We start from the raw sequence: 27161 nt of genomic DNA, 5'->3' as shown, positions 1-27161 counted from the left end.
GTGGTATTAATATATATAGCTATAAAAGTGCCACCCAAGAGGTCTGATAGTGATGGAACAGTTCAATATATTCACTGGGGTGATAGATACAGAGCTCTATATATGATGATTAAGTTATAGAGAACTAGACACACACACACACACACCAGTGAGGAAATATAAATAAGATGGATTGATTGTAGCAATATCGTGTAATATTCAGACACGACTGAGTGACTGAACTGAGTGATATTATATTTATTCTATAGTGTTACAAAATTTTACCACTGAATAAAGTGCACACTGGATCCCTCTGCATTGGTTCTTACATCTGCATGTGAATCTAAATTTAATTCAATAAAAATTTTAATGAAAAAATGGATGAGCCCAATTCTGAATTCTGAAAGAGCCTCTTGAGGAGGGTGGAAAAGGAAAGTGAAAAAGCTGTCCTAAATTTCAACATTCAGAAAAACTAAGATCATGGCATTTGGTCCCATCACTTTATGGCATATAAATGGGGGAAAAGTGGAAATAGTGGCAGATTTTATATTCTTGGGCTCCAAAATCACTGTTGACAGTAACTGCAGCTACAAAATTAAAAGACACTTGCTCTTTGGAAGAAAAGCTATGACAAACCTAACAATGTATCAAAAAGCAAAGACCACTTTGATGACAAAGCTCCACATAGTCAAAGCTATGGTTTTCCCAGTAGTCATGTCTGGATGAGAAAGCTGCACCATAAAGAAGGCTGGTCACTGAAGAACTGATACTTTTGAACTCTAGTGTTGGAGAAGACTCTTGAGTGGCCCTTGGATAGCAAGGATATCAAACCAGTCAATCCTAACAAAGAGCAACCCTAAATATTCATAGAAGTACTGATGATGAAGATGAAGCTTCAGTACTTTGGCCACCTGATGGGAAGAGCCAACTTATTGGAAAAAATCCTGATGCTGGGAAAGATCAAGGGTAGGAGGAGAAAGGGGCGACAAAGGATGAGATAGTTGGATGGCATCACTGATTCAATGCACATGAGTTTGAGCAAACTCCAGGATATAGTGAAGGACAGGGAAGCCTGGTATGCTGCATGCAGCCCATGGGGTTGCAGAGTCAGACACGACTTAGCGACTGAACAATTCTGAATGACAGGACACCTCACAAACATTTAAAGAATATCTTAAAAATTGGTAACAACTTTGACTGCAAAATATCTACACTAACTGACCAAAAATATCTTATTGGGTCTATTTCAAATATTTATTCCTCAGGAACCAGAATCAATGGCAAACTTATGGAAATGTATTTCATAATATTTTCATATAATAGGATTTGCTTTATTTAAACCACTTTAAGCTCCTGATCACTAAACAGAATAATTTTACTTTTTTTAATACTTCCTCATAAATCTAATTCATTAATAAGTTTCTGAGATTTTCTCCTGTTCTCCAAATTTTCTCTTCTTGTTTAACTCTAAATAAATTGGCAAGATTATTATTTACTTGCGCATTTTGTATTTATATAATTTAGCTTGTTTCCAAAGGGGTGCTAATAGTGTAGATAGATGTCTTAAACTCTGTGAGTTGTTATATGCTGACATAACACTAAACATGGGAGAATAATCATGGAAATTGAGGGGGAAAACAAAAGACATCAATTGTTTTTTGGAAGAATATTACCCAAAGCATATGCTCATTTTATTTGAATTTGTACAACTGACCCTCTAGCAAATTTTAAAGTTCCTTGAAAGCACATAATGAAATTTGAATTTTGGATAAAAATTGAATTAGTATATAAAACTAATAATTAGTTCATTTGTTAACAAATATTAACTTACTACAGAATGGATTTGTTCCAACAGTATCCAAAAATACAGTCGTCCTGAGAGTTGTGTTTTCTATCCTTTCTTTTAAAATATCTTTCCATAGCTCAGTTTGATAACCTGAGATTTGAGAAATAGAATATTAGTCATTGAACTTGCATCAAATAGCATACAAAAATACCTAATTACTGAAAACAACTAAAGGATTGATGTACTATAATAATAATTACAATTTATGGATTTTTATAACTTAAAATCACTTTTCAAATAATTTCACATCCTATTTATTTCAACTATAACAACTCTTACATTGAAGATTCACAAATAAATCTACACTGTGGAAATCATATCAGATCGTTTCATACTCCATATGGTTAAAGTCCATTTGCCAAAGTCTTTATTTATAAATTGGTAATTTTACTTGAAACTCCTTTTACTGAATTCAGCAAAATAAACTAATTAGATAAAACTTGAACATAAAATTTAACTCCATGAGCACAGCCTCCAATTCTCTTATATACATATTCATGCTGATACAGCATGTATATGTGCACATTATACACACAAGGTATATAGTATAATATCACCTCTATTATATATGAAATATATATATAATCTCTGCTATATAGATACACACAATACTATATACTGTATGTATAATATATATTTCAGATATAAACCTTATTTGTACATATAGAATATGTAATATACACACACATATCTAAGATGCTTCCTACTTCATGTATGTGTCTATTTCTACTTTGTTACCTCCAAATTTGAAATCTGAATGCAGTAGACAGAATATTAAATTGAAAATTCAGAGATTTAACTCTAGTTTTCACTTGTGCCCTTAAGCAATCCACATGTTCACACTGGGTCACAATTGACTTTGGAAAAGCAACAGAACCAGAAAAGCAATCCCCAACATGAGGGCTGAAGAAAACCAATCCCACTAAGATATATTATATAAACTAAAATATATTCTAGACAGAGGGGTCTATGAGGAAATAAGTCTAGCAAAGCCTGCAGATTGCTTGCCTCTTCTAGTGATTCTCTACATATGTTAATATATACCGCCTATGAAAGAAAATCACAGGAGGCTGTTTAATTCAGACTTTGTCATTGCTACCCATTTAATTGAAGCTACTTGGCTTTGGAAACATTTCTAGTAGACCTGTCATGATACGATTAGATGTCTACATGCTCATGACATACTTGGGGTCTGGTATTGTCTTTGGCAAACACTGAACAAGCAGCCTCTGAGATTCATTTCCAGCTTTAAAATTCTATTTTTATGTGGATTCTTTTTTCTCTATAATTTCCCACCATCAGATTTCAGTTAATCAAAAGTTGCAATATTTAACTGTTCTTACCAAGTTTATTGATTTAGAAAGTATAAACCATGTGTGATTCATATCTACTTGCTAATAATAAATGCAAAGCTAACCATGGCTCATACCTCTTCACTTCTTAAGACTTCCCTTAAAAATACAAACTAACAGCAAAGAAAACCCTTAATATCACTAAAAATGAATAAGTTTCTTTCTTTAGTGGAAATATAGATGGATGATAGATCCTTCTGTGTATTAAGAACAAGGATCATCAAGAAGCCTCCACATGCATATACTACATGCAGCATGGAAAAGAGGTTGACCAAGTTCCTCTCACTAAGAACCTTAAAAACATTTACTAGGAAATGAATTATTTTCCCTGTCCCACAGAAGACTTTTCCCAAAAGTGTTAGTATATTAACAAGTAAACATGAAAGCTTGCAGCAGAAAATAATAACACAATTATGTTGTTCACTTTCCGCAAAGAATTAGAGTAATCATAACAATCTCTCTTACCTAGTTTGGGACATGATTTTCCCTTAAAGTCAGCACAATCCGCACATAGACCAGTCTTATAATCTTTGTATGAACGACAATAAAATGAAATAAAATTGCAGCTCGTTTCCAAAGCTGCCATGAATAAGTAAACTGCTCTCTGGTGGTCGCATTTAATAAATTCAAGTCCTTAAGTGTTAAAAATCAAGCAGTTAGATGTATTAAGCCAAGTTCAAGTAAATTAGAAAAAAAATTTAAAGATTAAATTCTACCTAATGCTGTGTACTTTATGAATATCACAATGCTGACTACAATGCAGTTTTATCTCAAGCAACTTAATAAACGGTACCATTGGAAGCTTAAATATAGTATGCCTTTTACATGAGATATAGAAGAAATTTTTCTAAAGTAATAAAGTAGCAAAAATGTTTAATTTCAGTACTTTGACAAATTACACACACAGTGCTACCATATTTAATTATTAGTGTACACATAACTCCCTTCTAAACTCTCACCCCTAACATTCCTACTCAATGCCAAAGATACCTGTGCAAACAGGTGACATTAAAGATTTATTATGTCCCTTTCCTTTCCTAACTTCTCACATTCCTGTCCCTTTGATTAAACTACTCTAGTTTTTTGTGGCCTTTAAAGATGTGGTTCTTGACCAGTTCCCACTGTAGATCTCAGGACATTTCTCACCGTGGCTCTAAAGTAAGCCAAATTCCACACAGAGAGCAGTTGTTTAGCTCTTTATGCACAGAATGACCAAATGCAAGAGTTCATAATCTGTGAATAACACACAATAATACTGCGGTAATGGTTGGAGAAGAAAACGGCAACCCACTCCAGTATTTTTGCCTGGGAAACCCCATGGACAGAGGAGCCTGGTGGGCTATAGTCTATGGAGTCACAAAATAGTCAGTCACAACTTAGCAACTAAACAACAACAACAATGGTAAAAATTAAATCCTGAAACCAAACTTGTGTTATATGATACTTCAGCTACACATGCTTCTTCACTGACATAACTTCTGTTTAAACTTATAAACTAAAAATGATAAACCTATAAGATAATAGATTTCATCCATAATCAAATGAGATGTCTACTTCTGTTTAAACTTCTGTTTAAACTGATAAACTAAAAATGATAAACCTATAGGATAGTAGGTTTCATCCATAATCAAATGAGATGTCTACTGGTAACATTTATGAACTCAGAAGGATCAAATTAGATCATTTCCACCAATAACTCCTGAATGATCAGCAGTGGTGAAAAAACTGTTGACCACATATTAAAAAGGAAAAAAAAAAAAAACTGATTTTCTTTCATTCTTTTGAAGCATGCACAATTTATTCTAAAATATTTTTTGTATACCTGAAAAAATTGATTTGGGACAGCCAGGTTGCTTTTTCCCTCCATTTGGATAAAAATCAATATGTCCCAAGGGTTGTTTAATGCCTAGACCTGAGAAGAAAAGACCCAAGAATCACAAAGTATATATAATCAGTTCAGCAACACATATAAAACAAAGTTTCCTATAAAATTCATGGACAGTAATTCAAAATGTGAATTGAAAAAAAAATTCTCTTTTTCAAAAGAGAATTTTTGGGGTATTATTTCTTCAATTTAACTTCTCATGCAAATTACATTTCATTAATTTAATACATTTACATGTGATCAGTGTATTATGGGCCCATAACAGTTATTTGTGCTATGAATATATCAATACAATTGAAAAAGGAAGAGCAAAAAATCCTCATTGTAGTGGAAATTACATCCTAGTGGAAGAGAGACATCATAAACAAGTAAAAATGCAGTATGTCAGATAATAAGTGCTGCAGAGAAAAATTAAGCAGAATAAGGGACAGTGAATGTGGTAGGCTGGACTTTTAAATAGTTTGGGAAATTTTTTACTGAGGAGGTGAGAATTGAACAAAGATGTGAAGTGTGAAGGATGTGAGTGAGGCAGAATCAAGCAGGTATCTGTGTGCATACAGGCTATTTAAAGAATCCAGTTTATCTGGTATAACGTGTGAGAGAGAGAGCACTGGAGGAAATGAAGCTAAGTCATTTAGGACTTTTTAGGTGTGATCATTCACTCTCATTCTGGATAATAATGAATAGCATTTGATGACTCACTAACTGGAAAAATCAAAAGATGCTACTTCAACTGGAACAAGTTGGGCCAGAGTGACATGAAACATGTAGCTATGATTTAAAAACTTCTGTATACACTCATCCATTGGCATCCATGGGGTATTGGTTCCAGGAACTCCCCTCCATCTCCCACTCTCCCACAGAGACATGAAAACTTGAGGATGCTCAAGTCCGTTATATAAAGTGGTACAGCACAGTCGTCACCCCTTGCCCACAAGTTCCACATTCATGGATACGGACAGCCAACTGTATCTGTAGAACCTTGGGACATTAGGGGAGGCGCAATTTCTAGGTACATTAACCAATATGGGGTCTGTAACCTAGGGGAGCCATAGAAATTGAAAAAAAAAAAGGTAGCAAGCTCAGAATATTTGGGACTGTGATCTCACTGCCAAGTAAGATAACAATGCTTTAGCTTGGGTTTCAAGAAATTTCTTACAACATAATGAACTCTTGAGAGAGATCAGCAATAGACTGAGCGCAGCAAAGATAAGTACTTGAGTCTTGACAGTAAGGATCAAGATGCAGCTACTTGATTTAGTTCCAGTTAGTATCAGAACAAGGTAACAGCTGGTGAGGCATTACCAGGGCATGGGGACACTGGGCATGAGGATTACAGGGAAGGGGGTACAGGGTATAAGGAGAGACAAAAGGCAACTTGGGTGACTTCCTCAGAATTCCCTGGAATCCAGGGAAGTGCATATAGGATTTGACTGTGTCAGTGGTAAGGATAAACTAACCAACTCCTCCTTCCATTCCACCCCCCACTTAGCTTGTGGAATTTTAGTAAGGATGAACAGTCTTCTAAATATAACCCCCATGAAGCCCAATAATTTTGGAGATCTTTAAAAATTCCTCATATTTGAACTCATCATAAGAGTTCTAAAACTAGGGAGTTTCAGGTTTAGAGCCATCATTTTCTCCAATCTGCATCTGAAGTAGAATCAAAACTAAGAAGACTGCTCAGGAATCAGGAAGAAGCAAAAGATATTTATTATTAACTTACAAGTAGCCCTTGATTCAGGCATGTCATTTCCCTTTTATCAGATGGAAGGGGCAGGGCAGTTGAGTCTGCTTGGGCCATTCATTCTCTTGGTTTCAAGAAGGGTGGGGAGAGCAGATATTTTTTTTTAATTTTCTTTTTATTGTAAAATATAACACATCCATGCAGAAAAGAACATAAGACATAAAACTAAAGATTAATTAATGAATATAAAGCAAGCAGCCACTTAGCTACCAAACCAATGTCAGGAAATAACCCAATAACCAGCACCTTACTTTTCTATAAAAATAAAAACCACTTTTTCTTGAAAAAGAAGCTTCCAAAACAATATATTTTATTTTAGCTCATTGTGGAAATACATATAAATTGACTCATATTTCAAGCATGCTTTTGTGTCTGGCTTCTTTCAATTATCAGTATATTTGTGATATTAGACCACATTGTCAGGTATAAATGTAGTCACTCATTTGTAATCATTCATTGCTATACACTATTTCATTGACACACATACCACAACTTATTTATCCATTCTTCTGTTGATGGACATATGTTGTTTCAAATTTAAGGTTAATATGTGTTAATACTATGAACATCCTTGAACACACACATTAATGCATATTTGAAAGCACATGTGTTGGTCACATACCTAGGAATAGAGTTGCTGGTTATAGAATATGAGTATATTCAATTTAATAAATGATCCTAAATAAATTGCCAAAGAGGTTGTACCAATTTATACCACTACCAAACAACATACAAGTATCTCTGCTGTTTTACATATCCTCCAATAGATGGTCTTATTAGGCTTTTTAATTTTAGTCATTCTGGTAGGCATGTGGTATTACATGAGGTTTTAATTTAAATGTTTCTGCTTACTGAAGATTTTAAGAACTTTCCAGTGCCTAGTTAGAATTTCCCTTTTGTAAAATGTCTGATCAAGTCTTGATTTAATTAAGTTCCATTTTTCTTTATTACTGATGTACACGACTTACTTACCAGTTTTCCTGTTTTGGCTTGCTGTTAGCTTTCATGAAGGGTTCTTTAATGAGTTCTTAATTTTAATACAATCAAGACATCTTAATGTTTCAATTTGGGTTACGGATTTTCATGCACACTTTAGAAAAATGTTATGTTATGAATATTTTTAAAATAATAGTTCATAATATGTTTATTGCTTTTCCTTTCACTACTGGAAAAGAATTTTCCTATATATTTCCGATATTTTCCTATTTTGTGTTTTATGGGCATTGGAAACGTATTATTTCATTTAGAGTTTTCAATTGACTGACTCAGAACCACTGACCAAAAAGTCTATAAATAACAAATGTTGGAGATGACATTAAGAAAAGGGAACCCTCATACACTATTGTAGGGAATATAAATTGGTGCAGCCGCTATGGAAAACAGCATGAAAGTTCCTTAAAAAAAAACTAAAAACAGAACTACCATTGATCCAGCAGTTCCACTCCTGGGTATATATCTGGAGTAAATTAAAACACTAATTTAAAAAGATACATGCTCCCCTGTGTTCATGATAGTACTATGTACAAGAGCCATGACAGGAAGCAACTAAAGTGCCCATCAACAGATTACTGGATTAAGAAGTGAATAAAGTGAAATATTGCCATTTGCAGCAACGTAGATAGAGCTAGAGAATATGCATAGTGAAATAAGTCAAAGAAAAAACAAATACTATATGATATTACTTATAGGTGCAATCTAAAATATAATTCAAATAAATGTATATAAAAAACAGAAACAGAGTCACAGATATAGAAAACAAAACTACCAAAGGGGCTAGCTACCAAAGGGGAGAAAATAGGGGGAGGGACAACTAGGAGCATGGGATTAATACATTAAACAGACAAGCAACAAGGCTTTACTGCATAGCATGGGGAATGATATCCAATATCTTATAATAACCTATTGTGGAATATAATCTATAAAACAAACAAACAGAAACACTATGATGTGTATCTGAAACTTACACAGTATTGTAAATCAACTATTCTTCAATTTAAAAAATGAAACCCAGAAAAAGTGAGAATCATTTTCATACTGTCCAGCAGTATCAAAATCATAATAAATCTAATAAGTTTCATAACTCTGTATTTTACTTTACTGACTTTTTTGTCTACCCTTACGCTAATATGCTTTTGAACTGTGGTGTTGGAGAAGACTCTTGAGAGTCCCTTGGACTGCAAGGAGATCCAACCAGTCCATTCTGAAGGAGATCAGTCCTGGGTGTTCATTGGAAGGACTGATGCTAAAGCTGAAACTCCAGTACTTTGGCCACCTCATGCGAAGAGTTGACTCATTGGAAAGGACTCTGATGCTGGGAGGGAGTGGGGGCAGGAGTAGAAGGGGACAACAGAGGATGAGATGGCTGGATGGCATCACTGACTCAGTGGACAGGAGTTTGAGTGAACTCCGGGAGTTGGTGATAGACAGGGAGGCCTGGCATGTTGTGATTCATGGGGTCGCAAAGAGTCGGACACGACTGAGCGACTGAACTGACTGAACTGAACTGAACACTAATATGACACTGTCTTCATTACTACCATAAGATTTAATAACTAGAAGGACAAGTCTTTGTGCTTTTTTTCTTCAAGAATACTTCAATGGTACTTGACCCTTTTCATTTCACATTAATCTTATAATTAGCTTGTGAGGTTATTTTTTTTTAATGATTGGCTTTTAATAAAGATTGCACTAGGGCTGCAAGTTAGCTTGCAAAAAATTGACATGTATATAATATTCATGTTTGTATATGTGGTTTACTATCTTTTGATCAGTATTTTGGTCTGCAATGTTTAGCGCTTTTCTGCATAATGTGTTTATGCAATTTTATTGAGTTATTAGGACATCAGCCCTGGGATTTCTTTGGAAGGAATGATGCTAAAGCTGAAACTCCAGTACTTTGGCCACCTCATGCGAAGAGTTGATTCATTAGAAAAGACCCTGATGCTGGGACGGATTGGGGGCAGGAGGAGAAGGGGACGACAGAGGATGAGATGGCTGGATGGCATCACTGACTCGATGGACGTGAGTCTGAGTGAACTCCAGGAGTTGGTGATGGACAGGGAGGCCCGGCGTGCTGTGATTCATGGGGTCGAAAAGAGTCGGACACGACTAAGCGACTGATCTGATCTGATCTGATCTGATGCTATATTACAACGGCATAATTCTAGAATTTTATTTGCTAAGTCCTATAGCTGGTTTCACGGAGAAGGCAATGGCACCCCACTCCAGTACTCTTGCCTGGGAAATCCCATGGACAGAGGAGCCTGGTAGGCTGCAGTCCATGGGGTCGCTAGGAGTCGGACACGACTGAGCGACTTCACTTTCACTTTTCACTTTCATGCATTGTAGAAGGAAATGGCAACCCACTCCAGTGTTCTTGCCTGGAGAATCCCAGGGACGGGGGAGCCTGGTGGGCTGCTGTCTATGGGGTCGCACAGAGTCGGACACGACTGAAGCGACTTAGCAGCAGCAGCAGCATAGCTGGTTTCTAGAAAGAATTGAATTTTGTATATATAACTTATATTCAACAACCTTGCTAATTTTTCCTGTGAATTCTAATTAATTATCTAGAGATTCTTTGGGGTTATCTATTTATGCAAAATATCATCTGGAAATGATTTTATATTCATATCTTTTAATACATTTCTCCCCTTACTGCACTGAAGACATACAATTAAATGTTGCTGCAGAATGACAAGGACGGTATCCTTGTCCAGTCCCCAGTCTCAAAAAGAAAGTCGTCCATATTCCATTGGCAATATGACATTTTCTATTGATTTTTGGATAGATATGCTTTACCAGATTGTGGACTTTTACTTTTGTTTCCAATTTGTCAATTTTTCCCATACATAAATCCTCCCTAGAGCTTTTTCTGCATTTACATGAGATCACTAAATGAATTTTCTCTTCTTTTGATGAGATGAATTAAGAAGTTGATTTTTGAATGGTAAACTAACTTAACTTCTTAATAATAAATCCAAGTTGGATGTGATTTGATACCAACTTTATATGTTGCTGGTTTACTAGTGTGATACTTGATACAGAATTTTTGCATCTTTGTTTTTAACAGAGAATGTCCAGCAAACTATCTTTTCTTCAGTGTCTTTCTTTTGATATTAAGTTTGTGATGGCCTTCTCAAACATTTACAAACCATTTCCTATTTATTTTTTATTACCTGAAAGTGTGTGTAAAAGTGGTCTTATTTATCACTTATTTATTTAGTAGAAAACAAAAATTTGCCTGAGTATTTAGTTGGAAGGATTTAAATTGAAGTGTCTCATCAATAATTATAAAACTCTTCAAATTTTCCCTTTTCATTTGTCAGAAAATGCTTTTGCTTTTTCATAAGAATTTTTCTACTTTATATATCATAGCATATGGTAATATATTTTCGTATTTATCTTAAATGTCACTCATTATATTGTATTACAATGATTTTAATACCTATAGTATCTATAACACTATTTCCTTTACTTGTATTGATACTGTTTTCTCCCCTCATCCTATTTTTTCTCTACAAGGACCACTTAATCTGGAAGTAAAGTACAAATTTTTGGCTTTTTGAATCATTTCTAATTGACTTTTTATTCCATTTTTATACATTTTTATTAGTTTCTTTCTCAATATCTATAGGTGTGCTTTTTGATTAATTCTTAATTTCTGAAGATAGATGCTTTTTGTTGTTGTTGTTCAGTCTTTAAGTCATCACCAACTCTGCAACCCCATGGACTGCAGCATGCCAGGCTTCCCTGTCCTTCACTGTCTCCCAGAGTTGCTCAGATTCATGTCCATTGAGTCAGTGATGCTATCTAAACATCTGTTGTCCCCTTCTCCTTTTGCCTTTAATCTTTCTCAGCATCAGGGTCTTTTTCAATGAGTCAACTCTTCCCATCAGGTGGCCAAAGTATTGAAGCTCCAGCTTCAGGATTAGTCCTTCCAATGCATATTAAGGCTTGATTTCCTTTAGGATCCACTAGTCTGATCTCCTTGCTGTTCAAAGAACTCTTAAGAGTCTTCTCCAGCACCACCGTTGGAAAGCATCAATTCTTGGGGACTCAGCCTTCTTTATGGTCCAACTCTCACATCCATATATGACTACTGGACAAACTATAGCTTTGACTATAGGGGCCTTTGTCACCAAAGTGATGTCTCTGCTTTTTACCACACTGTCTAGGTTTAATAGATGCTTAGATTATTGATTTTTTTAGTCTTTTAAAATATCTGTATTAAAAGCTGGACATTTACTTCTAGTCATGATTCCAACAAATTTTAATATGTAGTAACTTTAATATCATTGAATTAAAATATTTTATATTTCTATTATTTATTCTTCCCTCATTAGTTATCTAAAACTATGTTTGTTCTATAAATATATGGATTATCAACTTATATTTTTCTTATCTATTTATAGTTTAATTTGATTATAGAGAATATTACTCTTTATGCTTCCAGCTCTATGAAATACTTACATTTAATGGTATAGCTCAGTTTAGTGTTCCCATTATTTACTTTTATTTACTTGCCTGCTTTATGTGATTCTTTCTCTCCTTGCCTTCTTTTGGACTTAAACACAACTGTTTCACTTTTGTCCTCCATTAGCATGGAAGTCATGTATCCTTATATACTTTTTTATCTTTTTAAATACCTAGAGATTTAACAGAAAGCCTTGATTTATGAACACCAAATGTTGACAATTACTTTTAAACTTTCTTACATATAATTAAGGAACAAAGAATGCTTGAACTTCATTTAACAGCCCTAACAATATACTATTTTTGTATTTTAATTCTCTATACATTCCAAATTCTATAAAACAATGACAATGTTTTATGCCATCAATATTCATTTAAACTGAAGTATGTTTTACCATTTTCAATGCTCTTCCTTCCTGAATAGCCCTAAAAGGATAGTTTTCCTTCTTTTGATGATAATTTATCTCAGTGTATACTTGTCTGAAACTGTATAGTTTCATTTTTTTCCTGAAACACACTGCAATACTAGGAAGCTATTTTCTTTCAACATATTGAAAATATAACTCTACTCTTTCTTAACTTTCATTGTTTCTCTTGAGAAATTAGTTGTAATTTAGATCTTTATTGATTTAATATTTTTAAATTTAAATTTATTTATTTTAACAGAGGCTAATTACTTTACAATATTGTATTGGTTTTGCCATACATCAACATGAATCTGCCACGGGTGTACATATTCATTTAATTTTATGTTATATGCTTTGATGTGGTCTTTTCTGTAAATTTATCATCATATGTCTCAATGAGTTTGTCTATTTATTCACACTGGAATTAACTATGCATTTCAATTTTGTGATTGATTATAATTCCTGAGTTTTTAGAAATTCTGAGATATTATCCTTAAATATCACTTCTGTTGCATTTTTCTCTCCTTTTATTTGGAATCTGAATGAAATATGATTGACCTTCTTGCTATTTATCCTATGAACCTCTTACCTCTCTGTATTGTCTATTTTATTTGCTTTTTGCTCTGTATTCGATCTTTTTTCTTCATTCTAGAAATAGACTTATCACCAATTTTCCAAGTCACATGCTTTATCTTTGTACCTGATTCAAATTTTTTGTTAAACCCACTCAAAAATTGTCAATTAACTTACTTCTTAGGTTAAAAACTATTATTATTTTTATCAAATAGAATAGGTCATATTTATACTTAAATATCATTCTCTGCTGATATTTCCAATCTTATCTATCTCTTTGAAAATAATAAGCACATTTTAGCCAGTGTAGAATTATTCCAATAGTCAGATACCTATGAGTCTGTTTCTATTAACTATTTTTTTTTCTATTAACTATTGTTTCTTGGTTCTCATATGTGTTTCTTGCTTCAAGTGTACCTGGCTATCTCCAATGGATGCTGGACATTTTAAAATATATTTATAAAAATAATTTGAGACCACAGATGACATGATCCTTGTACATAAAGGACTATCATTTGCTTCTATCAGATACCTAGAAGGTCTGATAATGTAAGAACTCCTTAAACACAACTTAATATGTGAGGTTTTTCTGGATAACATTGAATTACTAAAAGCTTGCTATATAAACCAGACTATAAAAAGTCTGGTTTGTTTCAAGCTTATTGTTACTTCTATAGTGCTACCCCAGAGAAGGCGATGGCACCCCACTCCAGTACTCTTGCCTGGAAAATCCCATGGAGGGAGGAGCCTGGTAGGCTGCAGTCCATGGGGTTTCGAAGAGTTGGACACGACTGAGCGACTTCACTTTCACTTTCCACTTTCATGCATTGGAGAAGGAAATGGCAACCCACTCCAGCGTTCTTGCCTGGAGAATACCAGGGACGGGGGAGCCTGGTGGGCTGCCGTCTATGGGGTCACACAGAGTCAGACACGACTGAAGCAACTTAGCAGCAGCAGCACAGTGCTACCCTTTGGGGTCTAAAAAGATAGCATAAGATGTTTTACAACATCTTATGAGGGTTTCAAAAACACTTTTCATACTCTCTACATCAGAAAAACTATCCATGAGACAAGTGACTCCAAATGACCAGTTCACCTCCCTGGAGTGTTGTTGTTTTTTTTAATGTTCTGGATATTGAACTCATAATTTTTTTCCTGATATCCCAGAAAGAATATTTATTCAGATTATGTAATCAACAATTATTAAAGGCAACATAGCTTCTTTAACATAAACATCTGAATAAAGACAAGAATTACTGGCAAGTATAAAATGCACTCGTGGGTTAGTATTTCAGGAAAGAGAAATCTGTCAGGTTATGTGCTGACCTCAAGTATCTTATTCAGGGATTCCTTGAAACCAGTGAATATGTAGTATCAAAAATCTGTGTTCCTCACTGGTGATAGCCATAAAAAGATCAATTAAAGGTGCCAATTTATGGCACCTAGTGGCAAGTCATATTTGATGAACTGAGTCATCAAAAGATATTAAGAATATGCTATGCTGTGCTAAGTCACTTCAGTCGTGTCCAACTCTGTGCGACCCCATAGATGGCAGGCCACCAGGCTTCCCGGTCCCTGGGATTCTCCAGGCAAGAACACTGGAGTGGGTTGCCATTTCCTTCTACAATGCATGAAAGTGAAAAGTGAAAGTGAAGTCGCTCAGTCATGTCAGACTCTTCGCAACCCCATGGACTGCAGCCTACCAGGCTCCTCCCTCCATGGGATTTTCCAGGCAAGAGTACTGGAGTGGGGTGCCATTGCCTTCTCCGATTATAAGACAATCCAAAAATTTTATTAAGAAAACTAAAAAATGCAAACAAAAAGCAATAAAATGTATGAAACATTAATTCAAAAGGCCATAAGCAGAACTGAAGCTGGAATTTCAAAAGAACTGCAGAGCACCTGGTGCTGTCGTGTGTGGAAATGTTAAGGTGATATCAAGGGCTCAAGATTAGGAAGACATAAAAGGCTGAGGGTGTCATATTAGAATTACGAAACTTTAGACAATGACCCTGTATGATGTAGATGAACTTACATTCCAAATAAAGAGCATAATTGTTCTGATTATAGGCTCAGCACACTGGCATGTAGACATAGAAGTTGAAAACTTGTCACCTATTGCATTAATGGTATTTATATCTCACAAAATCACTGATATCGATTCTCCCAGAGTAAACTCAGGATAATATAGGAGCAAATAAATTACCTGGGTCAAAGAGAAAACAGACCTGAAGAAACAGCGAATTGGGAACCATCTTTGGGTTACTTTCTCCTGTCTGTATCATGGCACTATATCTTTCCCATGCCACCAACCATAACACATGTAAATTACTAGTTAATCTGAGCAACATACTGGTGAAGTGAAGATACCGGAATCAAAAGACACTATTTCAAATTGTAACTCTGCCTCTTACTGACTTTGTCACTTTGACCCAAGCCTCTCCGTCAGCAAAAAGGTGATGAAAATGTTTACTTATTTCATGGGGATTTAGGAGCATTCCAAAATTAATCCACATAAGTAATTTAAAGAGATTAGTATATAAGAAGTACTCAATATCAGTTTCAATACAGGAAGGAGATCAGGGCCATCTAAAATATTTCCGGAAAGTGTTTGTCCAAGGTACTCTGACCAAAACTGTCAATATTGAGTTAGACATTTAGAGGAAAATAATTTAAAATCTTTAGGGAAAATTATTCTTTCTCTGTGCTTCAATATATGCGCTCAGTTTGAGTTGATATACAACAAAGTGATAAAATGAGAAGAGAGAAGAGTAACCTAAATATATCAGGAACATTAAGCATGGGGGAAATTGTGATCAAATCAATAAAACTGTTGATAGAATGAAAGGATGAAGTATAATTTTTTATCAAATTTCTGTTTTTTAGGATGATGTGACAGTTCCTAAAAACTAAGTGCAGGGTGTCATTTTACACCACAGAATAAACTAACTCTAAGAAATGTTGCTTGTGGGAAATATAATAATCATATAATTTCAGACTTAACACTTCATCCACTACTGTTTCCTTTTCCTCTTCCCCAGTGTCCATGTCTCTTTTTGCATTTTCAAATAAGTAAGAAATAAATCCTGCATTGTTACCATTGGTATCAGTATGGATGACATCCACAAAATCTGCATCAGTGTAATCTAATCTGCCAGTTGATGGTTTTCCAGAGAACTGTGGCCCAGCAGGATCAAGACCTGAAATTCAAGAAATTATTAATATATTAAACAAGTTATATTACAGAGTTATTATCACACGCTTGCATTATTATTAATTATAAACATAACAAGTTTAAACCTGTCCAAAAATATATCTAAAGATAAACTAAATTAGATGAATAGCAAGTTATCTGTTTTATTTGAATAACATTATTCCCAATCTTGAGTTTATCAATGATGCAATGTCAAGCCACACTACACATACCTTGACAAAATATTGTGGCTTTCTTTAGGACATTCATTTAACAAGTAATTACGAATATGCTGGTAGTAAAATTCTATTTAATAGAAAGTAACTACTCCTCCTCCTGAGGGTGGAAAATAATAAATATTATCCTGGTCCTATCTTCAACCTCATTCCATACCAGCTCATCCTGGGTATATTGAAAGGTCTAAAATGATTTTAAGTGCAATTTGAGCTGTGGAATAAAACATATTTATTATTAGCTTATCATTCATTTCTCAGAAAAGTTTACTGCACACAAAAAAGAAAAAATATATTAAAAATGTTATAAAAGATAATATTATTTCTAGTGTATTCAGAATTCTGAATAAAATTCTAGACTCATGATCTACTGCAGAGTATCAAAAAATGCTGAGGAAGAGATGAAATGAAATGCGTTGAGAACATCTATTCAATAGGGCAATAATTATCTTAAAAAGATATTTTAAAAATAAAATATAATGTTGCTTATCTCAGTCTTCTATTAACCCTAGTTTATTTGGCCCACATGACTGAATAGTTGTTGCTCAGTCACTCAGTCATGTCCAACTCTATGTGACAAAATGGATTGCAGCACAGCAGGCATCCCTGTCCTTCACCATCTCTGGGAGCTTGCTCAAACTCATGTTCATTGAGTATGTGATACAATCCAACCATCTGGTCCTCTGTCATCCCCTTATCCTCCTGCCTTCAATCTTTTCCAGCATCAGAATCTTTTCTAGTGAGTCAGCTCTTCATATCTTGTGGCCAAAGTATTGAAGCTTCAGCTTCAGCATCAGTCCTTCCAATGAATATTGAGGGCTGATTTCCTTTAGGAAATCACAAAATAAAGTCTCTGTTTCCATTGTTTCCCCATCTATTTGCCATGAAGTAATGGGATCGGATCACAACAAGTGATGGGAAACAATGGAAACAGTGAGAGATTTTATTTTGGGGGGGGGGGGCTCCAAAATCATTGCAGATGGGGACTGCAGCCATGAAATTAAGACGCTTATTCCTTGAAAGAAAAGCTATGACCAACCTAAACAGGCTTTTAAAAAGCAGAGACATTACTTTGCTGACCAAGGTCTCTAGTCAAAGCTATAGTTTTTCTACTAGTCATGTATGGATGTGAGAGTTGGACTATAAAGAAAGCTGAGTGTTGAAGAATTGATGCTTTTGAACTGTGGTGTTGGAGGGTCCCTTGGACTACAAGGAGATCAAAGCAGTCAATCCTAAAGGAAACCAACCTTCAATATTCATTGGAAGGACTGATGCTGAAGCTGAAACTCCAATACTCTGGCCACCTGATATGAAGAACTGACTCATTGGAAAAAACCCTGATACTGGGAAAGACTGAAGGCAGGAGGAGAAGGGGATGACAGAGGATGAGATGGTTGGATGGTATCACCAACTTGATGAGCATGAGTTGAGCAAACTTGGAAGTTGGTGATGGACAGGGAGCCCTGGTGTGCTTCAGTCCATGGGGTCACAAAGAGTCAGACATAACTGAGCGACTAAACTGAACTGAAATGATGGGACCAGATGCCATAATCTTAGTTTTTTGAATGTTGAGGTTTTTTTTTTTAATTTTATTTTATTTTTAAACTTTACATAATTCTATTAGTTTTGCCAAATATCAAAATGAATCCGCCACAGGTATACATGTGTTCCCCATCCTGAACCCTCCTCCCTCCTCCCTCCCCATACCATCCCTCTGGGTGGTCCCAGTGCACTAGCCCCAAGCATCCAGTATCATGCATCGAACCTGGACTGGCAACTCGTTTCTTACATGATATTTTACATGTTTCAATGTCATTCTCCCAAATCTTCCCACCCTCTCCCTCTCCCACAGAGTCCATAAGACTGTTCTATACATCAGTGTCTCTTTTGCTGTCTCGTACACAGGGTTATTGTTACCATCTTTCTAAATTCCATATATATGCATTAGTATACTGTATTTATGTTTTTCCTTCTGGCTTACTTCACTCTGTATAATAGGCTCCAGTTTCATCCACCTCATTAGAACTGATTCAAATGTTTTCTTTTTAATGGCTGAGTAATACTCCATTGTGTATATGTACCACTGCTTTCTTAGCCATTCATCTGCTGATGGACATCTAGGTTGCTTCCATGTCCTGGCTATTATAAACAGTGCTGCGATGAACATTGGGGTACACGTGTCTCTTTCCCTTCTTGTTTCCTCAGTGTGTATGCCCAGCAGTGGGATTGCTGGATCATAAGGCAGGTCTATTTCCAGTTTTTTAAGGAATCTCCACACTGTTCTCCATAGTGGCTGTACTAGTTTGCATTACCACCAACAGTGTAAGAGGGCTCCCTTTTCTCCACACCCTCTCCAGCATTTTTTATTTGTAGACTTTTGGATCGCAGCCATTCTGACTGGTGTGAAATGGTACCTCATAGTGGTTTTGATTTGCATTTCTCTGAAAATCAGTGATGTTGAGCATCTTTTCATGTGTTTGTTAGCCATCTGTATGTCTTCTTTGGAGAAATGTCTATTTAGTTCTTTGGCCCATTTTTTGATTGGGTCGTTTATTTTTCTGGAGTTGAGCTGTAGGAGTTGCTTGTATATTTTTGAGATTAGTTGTTTGTCGGTTGCTTCATTTGCTATTATTTTCTCCCATTCTGAAGGCTGTCTTTTCACCTTGCTGATAGTTTCCTTTGATGTGCAGAAGCTTTTAAGGTTAATTAGGTCCCATTTGTTTATTTTTGCTTTTATTTCCAATATTCTGGGAGGTGGGTCATAGAGGATCCTGCTGTGATGTATGTCAGAGAGTGTTTTGCCTATGTTCTCCTCTAGGAGTTTTATAGTTTCTGGTCTTACGTTGAGATCTTTAATCCATTTTGAGTTTATTTTTGTGTATGGTGTTAGAAAGTGTTCTAGTTTCATTCTTTTACAAGTGGTTGACCAGATTTCCCAGCACCACTTGTTAAAGAGATTGTCTTTAATCCATTGTATATTCTTGCCTCCTTTGTCAAAGATAAGGTGTCCATATGTGCATGGATTTATCTCTGGGCTTTCTATTTTATTCCATTGATCAATATTTCTGTCTTTGTGCCAGTACCATACTGTCTTGATAACTGTGGCTTTGTAGTAGAGCCTGAAGTCAGGTAGGTTGATTCCTCCAGTTCCATTCTTCTTTCTCAAGATCGCTTTGGCTATTTGAGGTTTTTTGTCTTTCCATACAAATTGTGAAATTATTTGTTCTAGCTCTGTGAAGAATACTGTTGGTAGCTTGATAGGGATTGCATTGAATCTATAAATTGCTTTGGGTAGTATACACATTTTCACTATATTGATTCTTCCAATCCATGAACATGGTATATTTCTCCATCTATTAGTGTCCTCTTTGATTTCTTTCACCAGTGTTTTATAGTTTTATATATATAGGTCTTTAGTTTCTTTAGGTAGATATATTCCTAAGTATTTTTTTCTTTCCATTGCAATGGTGAATGGAATTGTTTCCTTAATTTCTCTTTCTGTTTTCTCATTAATAGTGTATAGGAATGCAAGGGATTTCTGTGTGTTGATTTTATATCCTGCAACTTTACTATAGTCATTGATTAGTTCTAGTAATTTTCTGGTGGAATCTTTAGGGTTTTCTATGTAGAGGATCATGTCATCTGCAAATAGTGAGAGTTTTACTTCTTCTTTTCCAATTTGGATTCCTTTTATTTCTTTTTCTGCTCTGATTGCTGTGGCCAAAACTTCCAAAACTATGTTGAATAGTAATGGTGAAAGTGGGCACCCTTGTCTTGTTCCTGACTTTAGAGGAAATGCTTTCAATGTTTCACCATTGAGGATAATGTTTGCTGTGGGTTTGTCATATATAGCTTTTATTATGTTGAGGTATGTTCCTTCTATTCCTGCTTTCTGGAGAGTTTTTATCATAAATGGATGTTGAATTTTGTCAAAGGCTTTCTCTGCATCTATTGAGATAATCATATGGTTTTTATTTTTCAATTTGTTAATGTGGTGTATTACATTGATTGATTTGTGGATATTGAAGAATCCTTGCATCCCTGGGATAAAGCCCACTTGATCATGGTGTATGATCTTTTTAATGTGTTGTTGGATTCTGATTGCTAGAATTTTGTTAAGGATTTTTGCATCTATGTTCATCAGTGATATTGGCCTGTAGTTTTCTTTTTTTGTGGGATCTTTGTCAGGTTTTGGTATTAGGGTGATGGTGGCCTCATAGAATGAGTTTGGAAGTTTACCTTCCTCTGCAATTTTTTGGAAGAGTTTGAGCAGGATAGGTGTTAGCTCTTCTCTAAATTTTTGGTAGAATTCAGCTGTGAAGCCGTCTGGACCTGGGCTTTTGTTTGCTGGAACATTTTTGATTACAGTTTCAATTTCCGTGCTTATGATGGGTCTGTTAAGATTTTCTATTTCTTCCTGGTCGAGTTTTGGAAAGTTGTACTTTTCTAAGAATTTGTCCATTTCTTCCACGTTGTCCATTTTATTGGCATATAATTGTTGATAGTAGTCTCTTATGATCCTTTGTATTTCTGTGTTGTCTGTTGTGATCTCTCCATTTTCATTTCTAATTTTGTTGATTTGATTTTTCTCCATTTGTTTCTTGATGAGTCTGGCTAATGGTTTGTCAATTTTATTTATCCTTTCAAAGAACCAGCTTGTGGTTTTGTTGATTTTTGCTATGGTCTCTTTTGTTTCTTTTGCATTTATTTCTGCCCTAATTTTTAAGATTTCTTTCCTTCTACTAACCCTGGGGTTCTTCATTTCTTCCTTTTCTAGTTGCTTTAGGTGTAGAGTTAGGTTATTTATTTGACTTTTTTCTTGTTTCTTGAGGTATGCCTGTATTGCTATGAACTTTCCCCTTAGGACTGCTTTTACCGTGTCCCACAGGTTTTGGGTTGCTGTGTTTTCATTTTCATTCGTTTCTATGCAAATTTTGATTTCTTTTTTGATTTCTTCTGTGATTTGTTGGTTATTCAGCAGCATGTTGTTCAGCCTCCATATGTTGGAATTTTTAAGTTTTTCTCCTGTAATTGAGATCTAATCTTACTGCATTGTGGTCAGAAAAGATGCTTGGAATGCTTTCTATTTTTTTGAATTTACCAAGGCTAGCTTTATGGCCCAGGATGTGATCTATCCTGGAGAAGGTTCCATGTGTGCTTGAGAAAAAGGTGAAATTCATTGTTTTGGGATGAAATGTCCTATAGATATATCAATTAGGTCTAACTGGTCTATTGTATTGTTTAAAGTTTGTGTTTCCTTGTTAATTTTCTGTTTAGTTGATCTATCCATAGGTGTAAGTGGGGTATTAAAGTCTCCCACTATTATTGTGTTATTTTTAATTTCTCCTTTCATACTTGTTAGCATTTGTCTTACGTACTGTGGTGCTCCCATGTTGGGTGCATATATATTTATAATTGTTATATCTTCTTCTTGGATGTAGTGACCTTCTTTGTCTCTTTTCACAGCCTTTGTTTTAAAGTCTATTTTATCTGATATGAGTATTGCTACTCCTGCTTTCTTTTGGTCCCTATTTGCATGGAAAATCTTTTTCCAGCCCTTCACTTTCAGTCTGTATGTGTCCCCTGTTTTGAGGTGGGTCTCTTGTAGACAACATATGTAGGGGTCTTGTTTTTGTATCCATTCAGCCAGTCTTTGTCTTTTGGTTGGGGCATTCAACCCATTTACGTTTAAGGTAACTACTGATAAGTATGATCCCGTTGCCATTTACTTTATTGTTTTGGGTTCGAGTTTATACACTGTTTTTGTGTTTCCTGTCTAGAGAGTATCCTTTAATATTTGTTGGAGAGCTGGTTTGGTGGTGCAGAATTCTCTCAGCTTTTGCTTGTCTGAAAAGCTTTTGATTTCTCCTTCATACTTGAATGAGATCCTTGCTGGGTACAATAATCTGGGCTGTAGGTTATTTTCTTTCATCATTTTAAGTATGTCTTGCCATTCCCTCCTGGCTTGAAGAGTTTCTATTGAAAGATCAGCTGTTATCCTTATGGGAATTCCCTTGTGTGTTATTCGTTGTTTTTCCCTTGCTGCTTTTAATATTTGTTCTTTGTGTTTGATCTTTGTTAATTTGATTAATATGTGTCTTGGGGTGTTTCTCCTTGGGTTTATCCTGTTTGGGACTCTCTGGGTTTCTTGGACTTGGGTGATTATTTCCTTCCCCATTTTAGGGAAGTTTTCCACTATTATCTCCTCAAGTATTTTCTCATGGTCTTTCTTTTTGTCTTCTTCTTCTGGAACCCCTATGATTCGAATGTTGTAGCGTTTAATATTGTCCTGGAGGTCTCTGAGATTGTCCTCATTTCTTTTAATTCATTTTTCTTTTATCCTCTCTGATTCATTTATTTCTACCATTCTATCTTCTAATTCACTAATCCTATCTTCTGCCTCTGTTATTCTACTATTTGTTGCCTCCAGAGTGTTTTTAATTTCATTTATTGCATTATTCATTATATATTGACTCTTTTTTATTTCTTCTAGGTCCTTGTTAAACCTTTCTTGCATCTTCTCAATCCTTGTCTCCAGGCTATTTATCTGTGATTCCATTTTAGTTTCAAGATTTTGGATCAATTTCACTATCATTATTCGGAATTCTTTATCAGGTAGATTCCCTATCTCTTCCTCTTTTGTTTGGTTTGGTGGGCATTTATCCTGTTCCTTTATCTGCTGAGTATTCCTCTGTCTCTTCATTCTTGTTTAAATTGCTGAGTTTGGGGTGTCCTTTCTGTATTCTGGCAGTTTGTGGAGTTCTCTTTATTGTGGCATTTCCTCACTGTGTGTGGGTTTGTACAGGTGGCTTGTCAAGGTTTCCTGGTTAGGGAAGCTTGTGTCGGTGTTCTGGTGGGTGGAGCTGTATTTCTTCTCTCTCCTTTTGAAGAGTTGGGTTGCTTTTCTGGGTGCCTGGTGTCCTCTGCCGGCATTCAGAAGTTGTTTTGTGGAATTTACTCAACGTTTAAATGCTCTTTTGATGAATTTGTGGGGGAGAAAGTGTTCTCCCCGTCCTACTCCTCCGCCGTGTTGAGTTTTAAGCCAGCTTTTCCACTCTCCTCTTTCACTTTTATCAAGTGGCTCTTTACTTCCTCTGTGCTTTCTGCCATAAGGGTGGTGTCATCTGTATATCTGAGGTTGCTGATATTTCTCATGGAAATCTTGATTCCACCTTGTGATTCATCCAGCCCAGCATTTCACGTGATGTACTCTACATATAAGTTAAATAAGCAGGATGACCATATGCAGCCTTCACATTCTCCTTTCCCAATTTTGAACCAGTCTGTTGTTCCATGTCTGGTTTTAACTGCTGCTTCTTGACTTGCATACAGGTTTCACAAGAGGCAGGCAAGGTGGTCTGGTATTCCCATCTCTTTAAGAATTTTCCACAGTTTGTTGTGATCCATCCAGACAAAGGCTTTTGCATATTCATTGAAGCAGAAGTAGATGTTTTTCTGGAATTCTCTTGCTTTTTCTATGATCCAGTGGTTGTTAGATCCGACATAACTGAATGAAGCAGAAATTTCTCTCTTCCTGTAAATTGCCCTGATGTAGATCCAACATGTTTGCTGGCTTTTAAACTCTGATGATTGCTTGGCATGTGGAGCCATTCTAACTAGTCTAATATGTGAATAAACACACCTTAAAATAAAGTAGGCTGATCAACAGTTCAAACTGAGCTAGTATGGTGGTTGAAAGAGAATAGGCTTTGGATGCCAGAGATCTTTGTATAAATCCTGGCTTAGATGTTACTAAATTTTTGACCCTCCTGAATTTATTCAGTTATCCTCAATTTTCACATCCTTTATAAGGAAGATAAAATTAAGACTGATCAAAGAAAGTAAGGTATACTTAAGGTCTTTAAAGACTCTAAATATCTATAAACAATGTATTCACTTCTCCCCTCCCCCTTTGCTTAAGACTCTAGTATTAACATTTTAAATAATTATAATTCTTCTTGGAATAGATCTCAATAATTCTAGAAAGTTAAATTAACTGGGAAAAGATACTATCCTTCTAGTTTTAAAATCACTGCCATTCCTAAAGGGAGGCCTGAAAATCCATGTCAGCATTATTTGGTTACTAAGCTTTATGAAGGCAGTAACTTTGTTAAGGAAATACAGTGAGAACTGGGGTCCAGAATCTCCCAGGTATAAATACCAACTCCTGTTTCTCTCTTCACGTGTTCAACTAAAAATTTCAAAATAATTAAATTACATCAAAGTTTCTAAAAATTAAATATATGATAACAGGTTATATTATTGGTTAATACATGAAAAAAGTTTTGCATGTGTAAAAATTCTAATGGGTAAAATTTTCCTCAGGATTGTTACAATAAGGTCTCCTTAAAATTCACATGCACAATTAATTCACATGCAAAAATAAATCATTCCCCTTCCATTTCTGTATGGGTCACTTAAGTTTGGTTAAGGAATAAGTAAGCCTTCAGAGTCTAACTAAAACAAAGACCAGTCTTTGAATATAATATAGAAAAATGATGAACGTTTGTGCATTGTTTCCATTGCTTAAATATTGCCCCTGTTAAATAAAGTAACAATTTCTGAAACTTAAAAGTATACTAAACCATTAATTTTATCAAAAACACTTAAAATAAATAAATATAATTTAAAAATATTTTACCTGTTATTCTTCCAACTCGACCATGAAATATCTTTCCAACAAATCCACTAATATGAGCCCCTAAGCTCACACCTATGAAATGAAAATTATCAAGAGATGCTCCATGCTTCTGCAATTCAAAATGCAGTGTTACAATTTTCATTTCAGAAAGTCATAAATTATGCCTCGTTGCATCAGTGTTCTAAAAATCATTATTTTTTCTGGTTTAGTCCACTTCTGGGAGACAGGGAATACAATTTTATAATTTTAAACAACTATATCTTCGTTCAACTTTTTAAATAAAATATCTGATTTTTATTTACATATTAATACCATTAAATTTTTATCTAGAAAAGCATATGTAAAATAATATATTTAATTATTTTGTAATAATAAAAATAAAACATATTTGGATACTTTGTGCTAGTGACCTTGATAAGTGCTATATAAATCTCATATTTAATATTCACAAAGTCCTATGAGCTATTTATTTTTATCCATTGCCTAAAACTTCCCCTAGCACCTATTAAATGCTTAATAAATATGGTTTTAGAGTGAATTGCCCAAAGTCATATATACTTATTACTATAAGGGAAAAAGATAGATTTCAAGTCCAGGTCTGTTTAACTTCAAAATATAACCTAACCTGCCTCCTTGTTTTATCTGTAAATTGTGTCCAAACTTGAGGAAGACTGAACAATGTGAATATCCACCCTTACTTTAGAGATGATAAAATGAGATGCAGGGATTTTAAGTGACTTCTCCTGATTACAAGCTGGAGAGCTGCTGCTGCTACTAAGTTGCTTCAGTCGTGTCCAACTCTGTGCGACCCCATAGACTCTGTGCAGCCCACCTGCCTCCTCCCTCCTGCTGGAGAGCAAAGGAGTCAAATTTTCAAAGCCCAAGTTTTGATCACAGGTATGGTAACATTAGGAGCTTAAACAAGGGAGAATTTCTCTTATTATATTCTCTTACACTCTCAGGAAGCAGGTCATGGTCCAGTCTACACAGTCACACATCTGATGGCTGATAGAAAGATGTGGAACATTTATTCTAAGGAGAAACTAGATTCTGATTTCCCAGGCATGGGGTGATAATTTTCTTCAAAATTTCTCAGACCAGTACCTGCAACCTCCAGGGAGTATCACTCTCAACTATAGTGCTACTGAATTTTTCATCCTTCATTATTAATATGGAGCCATTGCAAGGAAAAGCACTGTTAGAAATTTATCTAACATTAGACTTTTCCTAAACTTCTGTATTTAATATTCACAAGTTCCACACTTTGATGTACATATGTATTAAGTATAGAAAAGACCACTGCAAAAAGGAAAAATTACTTATGCAATTTTCAGGCTATCAATAAGAACAAGTGAATCAATAGCCCTCTGTTTCCAGAGGGATGGTTTGGTTTTGTCCAAATTTGTGGATGTAAAAATAATAATGATAGCTGATTTCATTCAATGGTTATTACATAACAAACACTGGTTAAGAATTAATTTCCCATAACACTTAAATAAAATATTGTTATAAAGTTTTGTTATCCCAAATGAATAGACAGAAACGAGGCAGAATGGTTAAGCTATTGCTCAGACTCACACTGACGGTGTGGATTTGGTGGTCTTTCAATCCCTCTAGTCTGACTTCTAACAACTACGTACAACTGTTTCTTGGATCTATGATGCTTGCTGAATTTCAGCAGAGGCTTGGAAGTTCGGCATAACACAACTCGAAGGTGGATTTCAAGCTCAAGAATGACCCCAAGTCTTTTATCACCTTTCTTTCTCTCGAGCACCATTACTATGACCTCTCTCTAGAAAAGACATAGATCTCTAGATCTCTATATACACTGAC

General features: G+C 35.2%; 1 protein-coding gene across 2 annotated transcripts in view; it reads right to left on the bottom strand.

Annotated features, from left to right (window-relative positions):
* Positions 1-27161, bottom strand: part of LIPI (lipase I) — a 72491-nt gene that overhangs the window by 30584 nt on the left and 14746 nt on the right. Inside the window, exons 3-7 of one of the 2 annotated variants that reach the window (XM_019965214.2) lie at positions 25329-25437; positions 16360-16461; positions 5000-5089; positions 3643-3810; positions 1811-1915 (exon numbers count right to left, since the gene is read on the bottom strand). In XM_019965214.2, coding sequence (XP_019820773.2) covers positions 1811-1915; positions 3643-3810; positions 5000-5089; positions 16360-16461; positions 25329-25437 — 574 coding nt within the window. The remainder of the gene's footprint in view (positions 1-1810; positions 1916-3642; positions 3811-4999; positions 5090-16359; positions 16462-25328; positions 25438-27161) is intronic. The other variant, XM_070786495.1, reaches the window with a different exon arrangement.

Source organism: Bos indicus, chromosome 1 (assembly GCF_029378745.1).
Source record: "Bos indicus isolate NIAB-ARS_2022 breed Sahiwal x Tharparkar chromosome 1, NIAB-ARS_B.indTharparkar_mat_pri_1.0, whole genome shotgun sequence".
Classification (NCBI taxonomy): domain Eukaryota; kingdom Metazoa; phylum Chordata; class Mammalia; order Artiodactyla; family Bovidae; genus Bos; species Bos indicus.
This window is presented reverse-complemented; position numbering and strand designations above follow the sequence as displayed.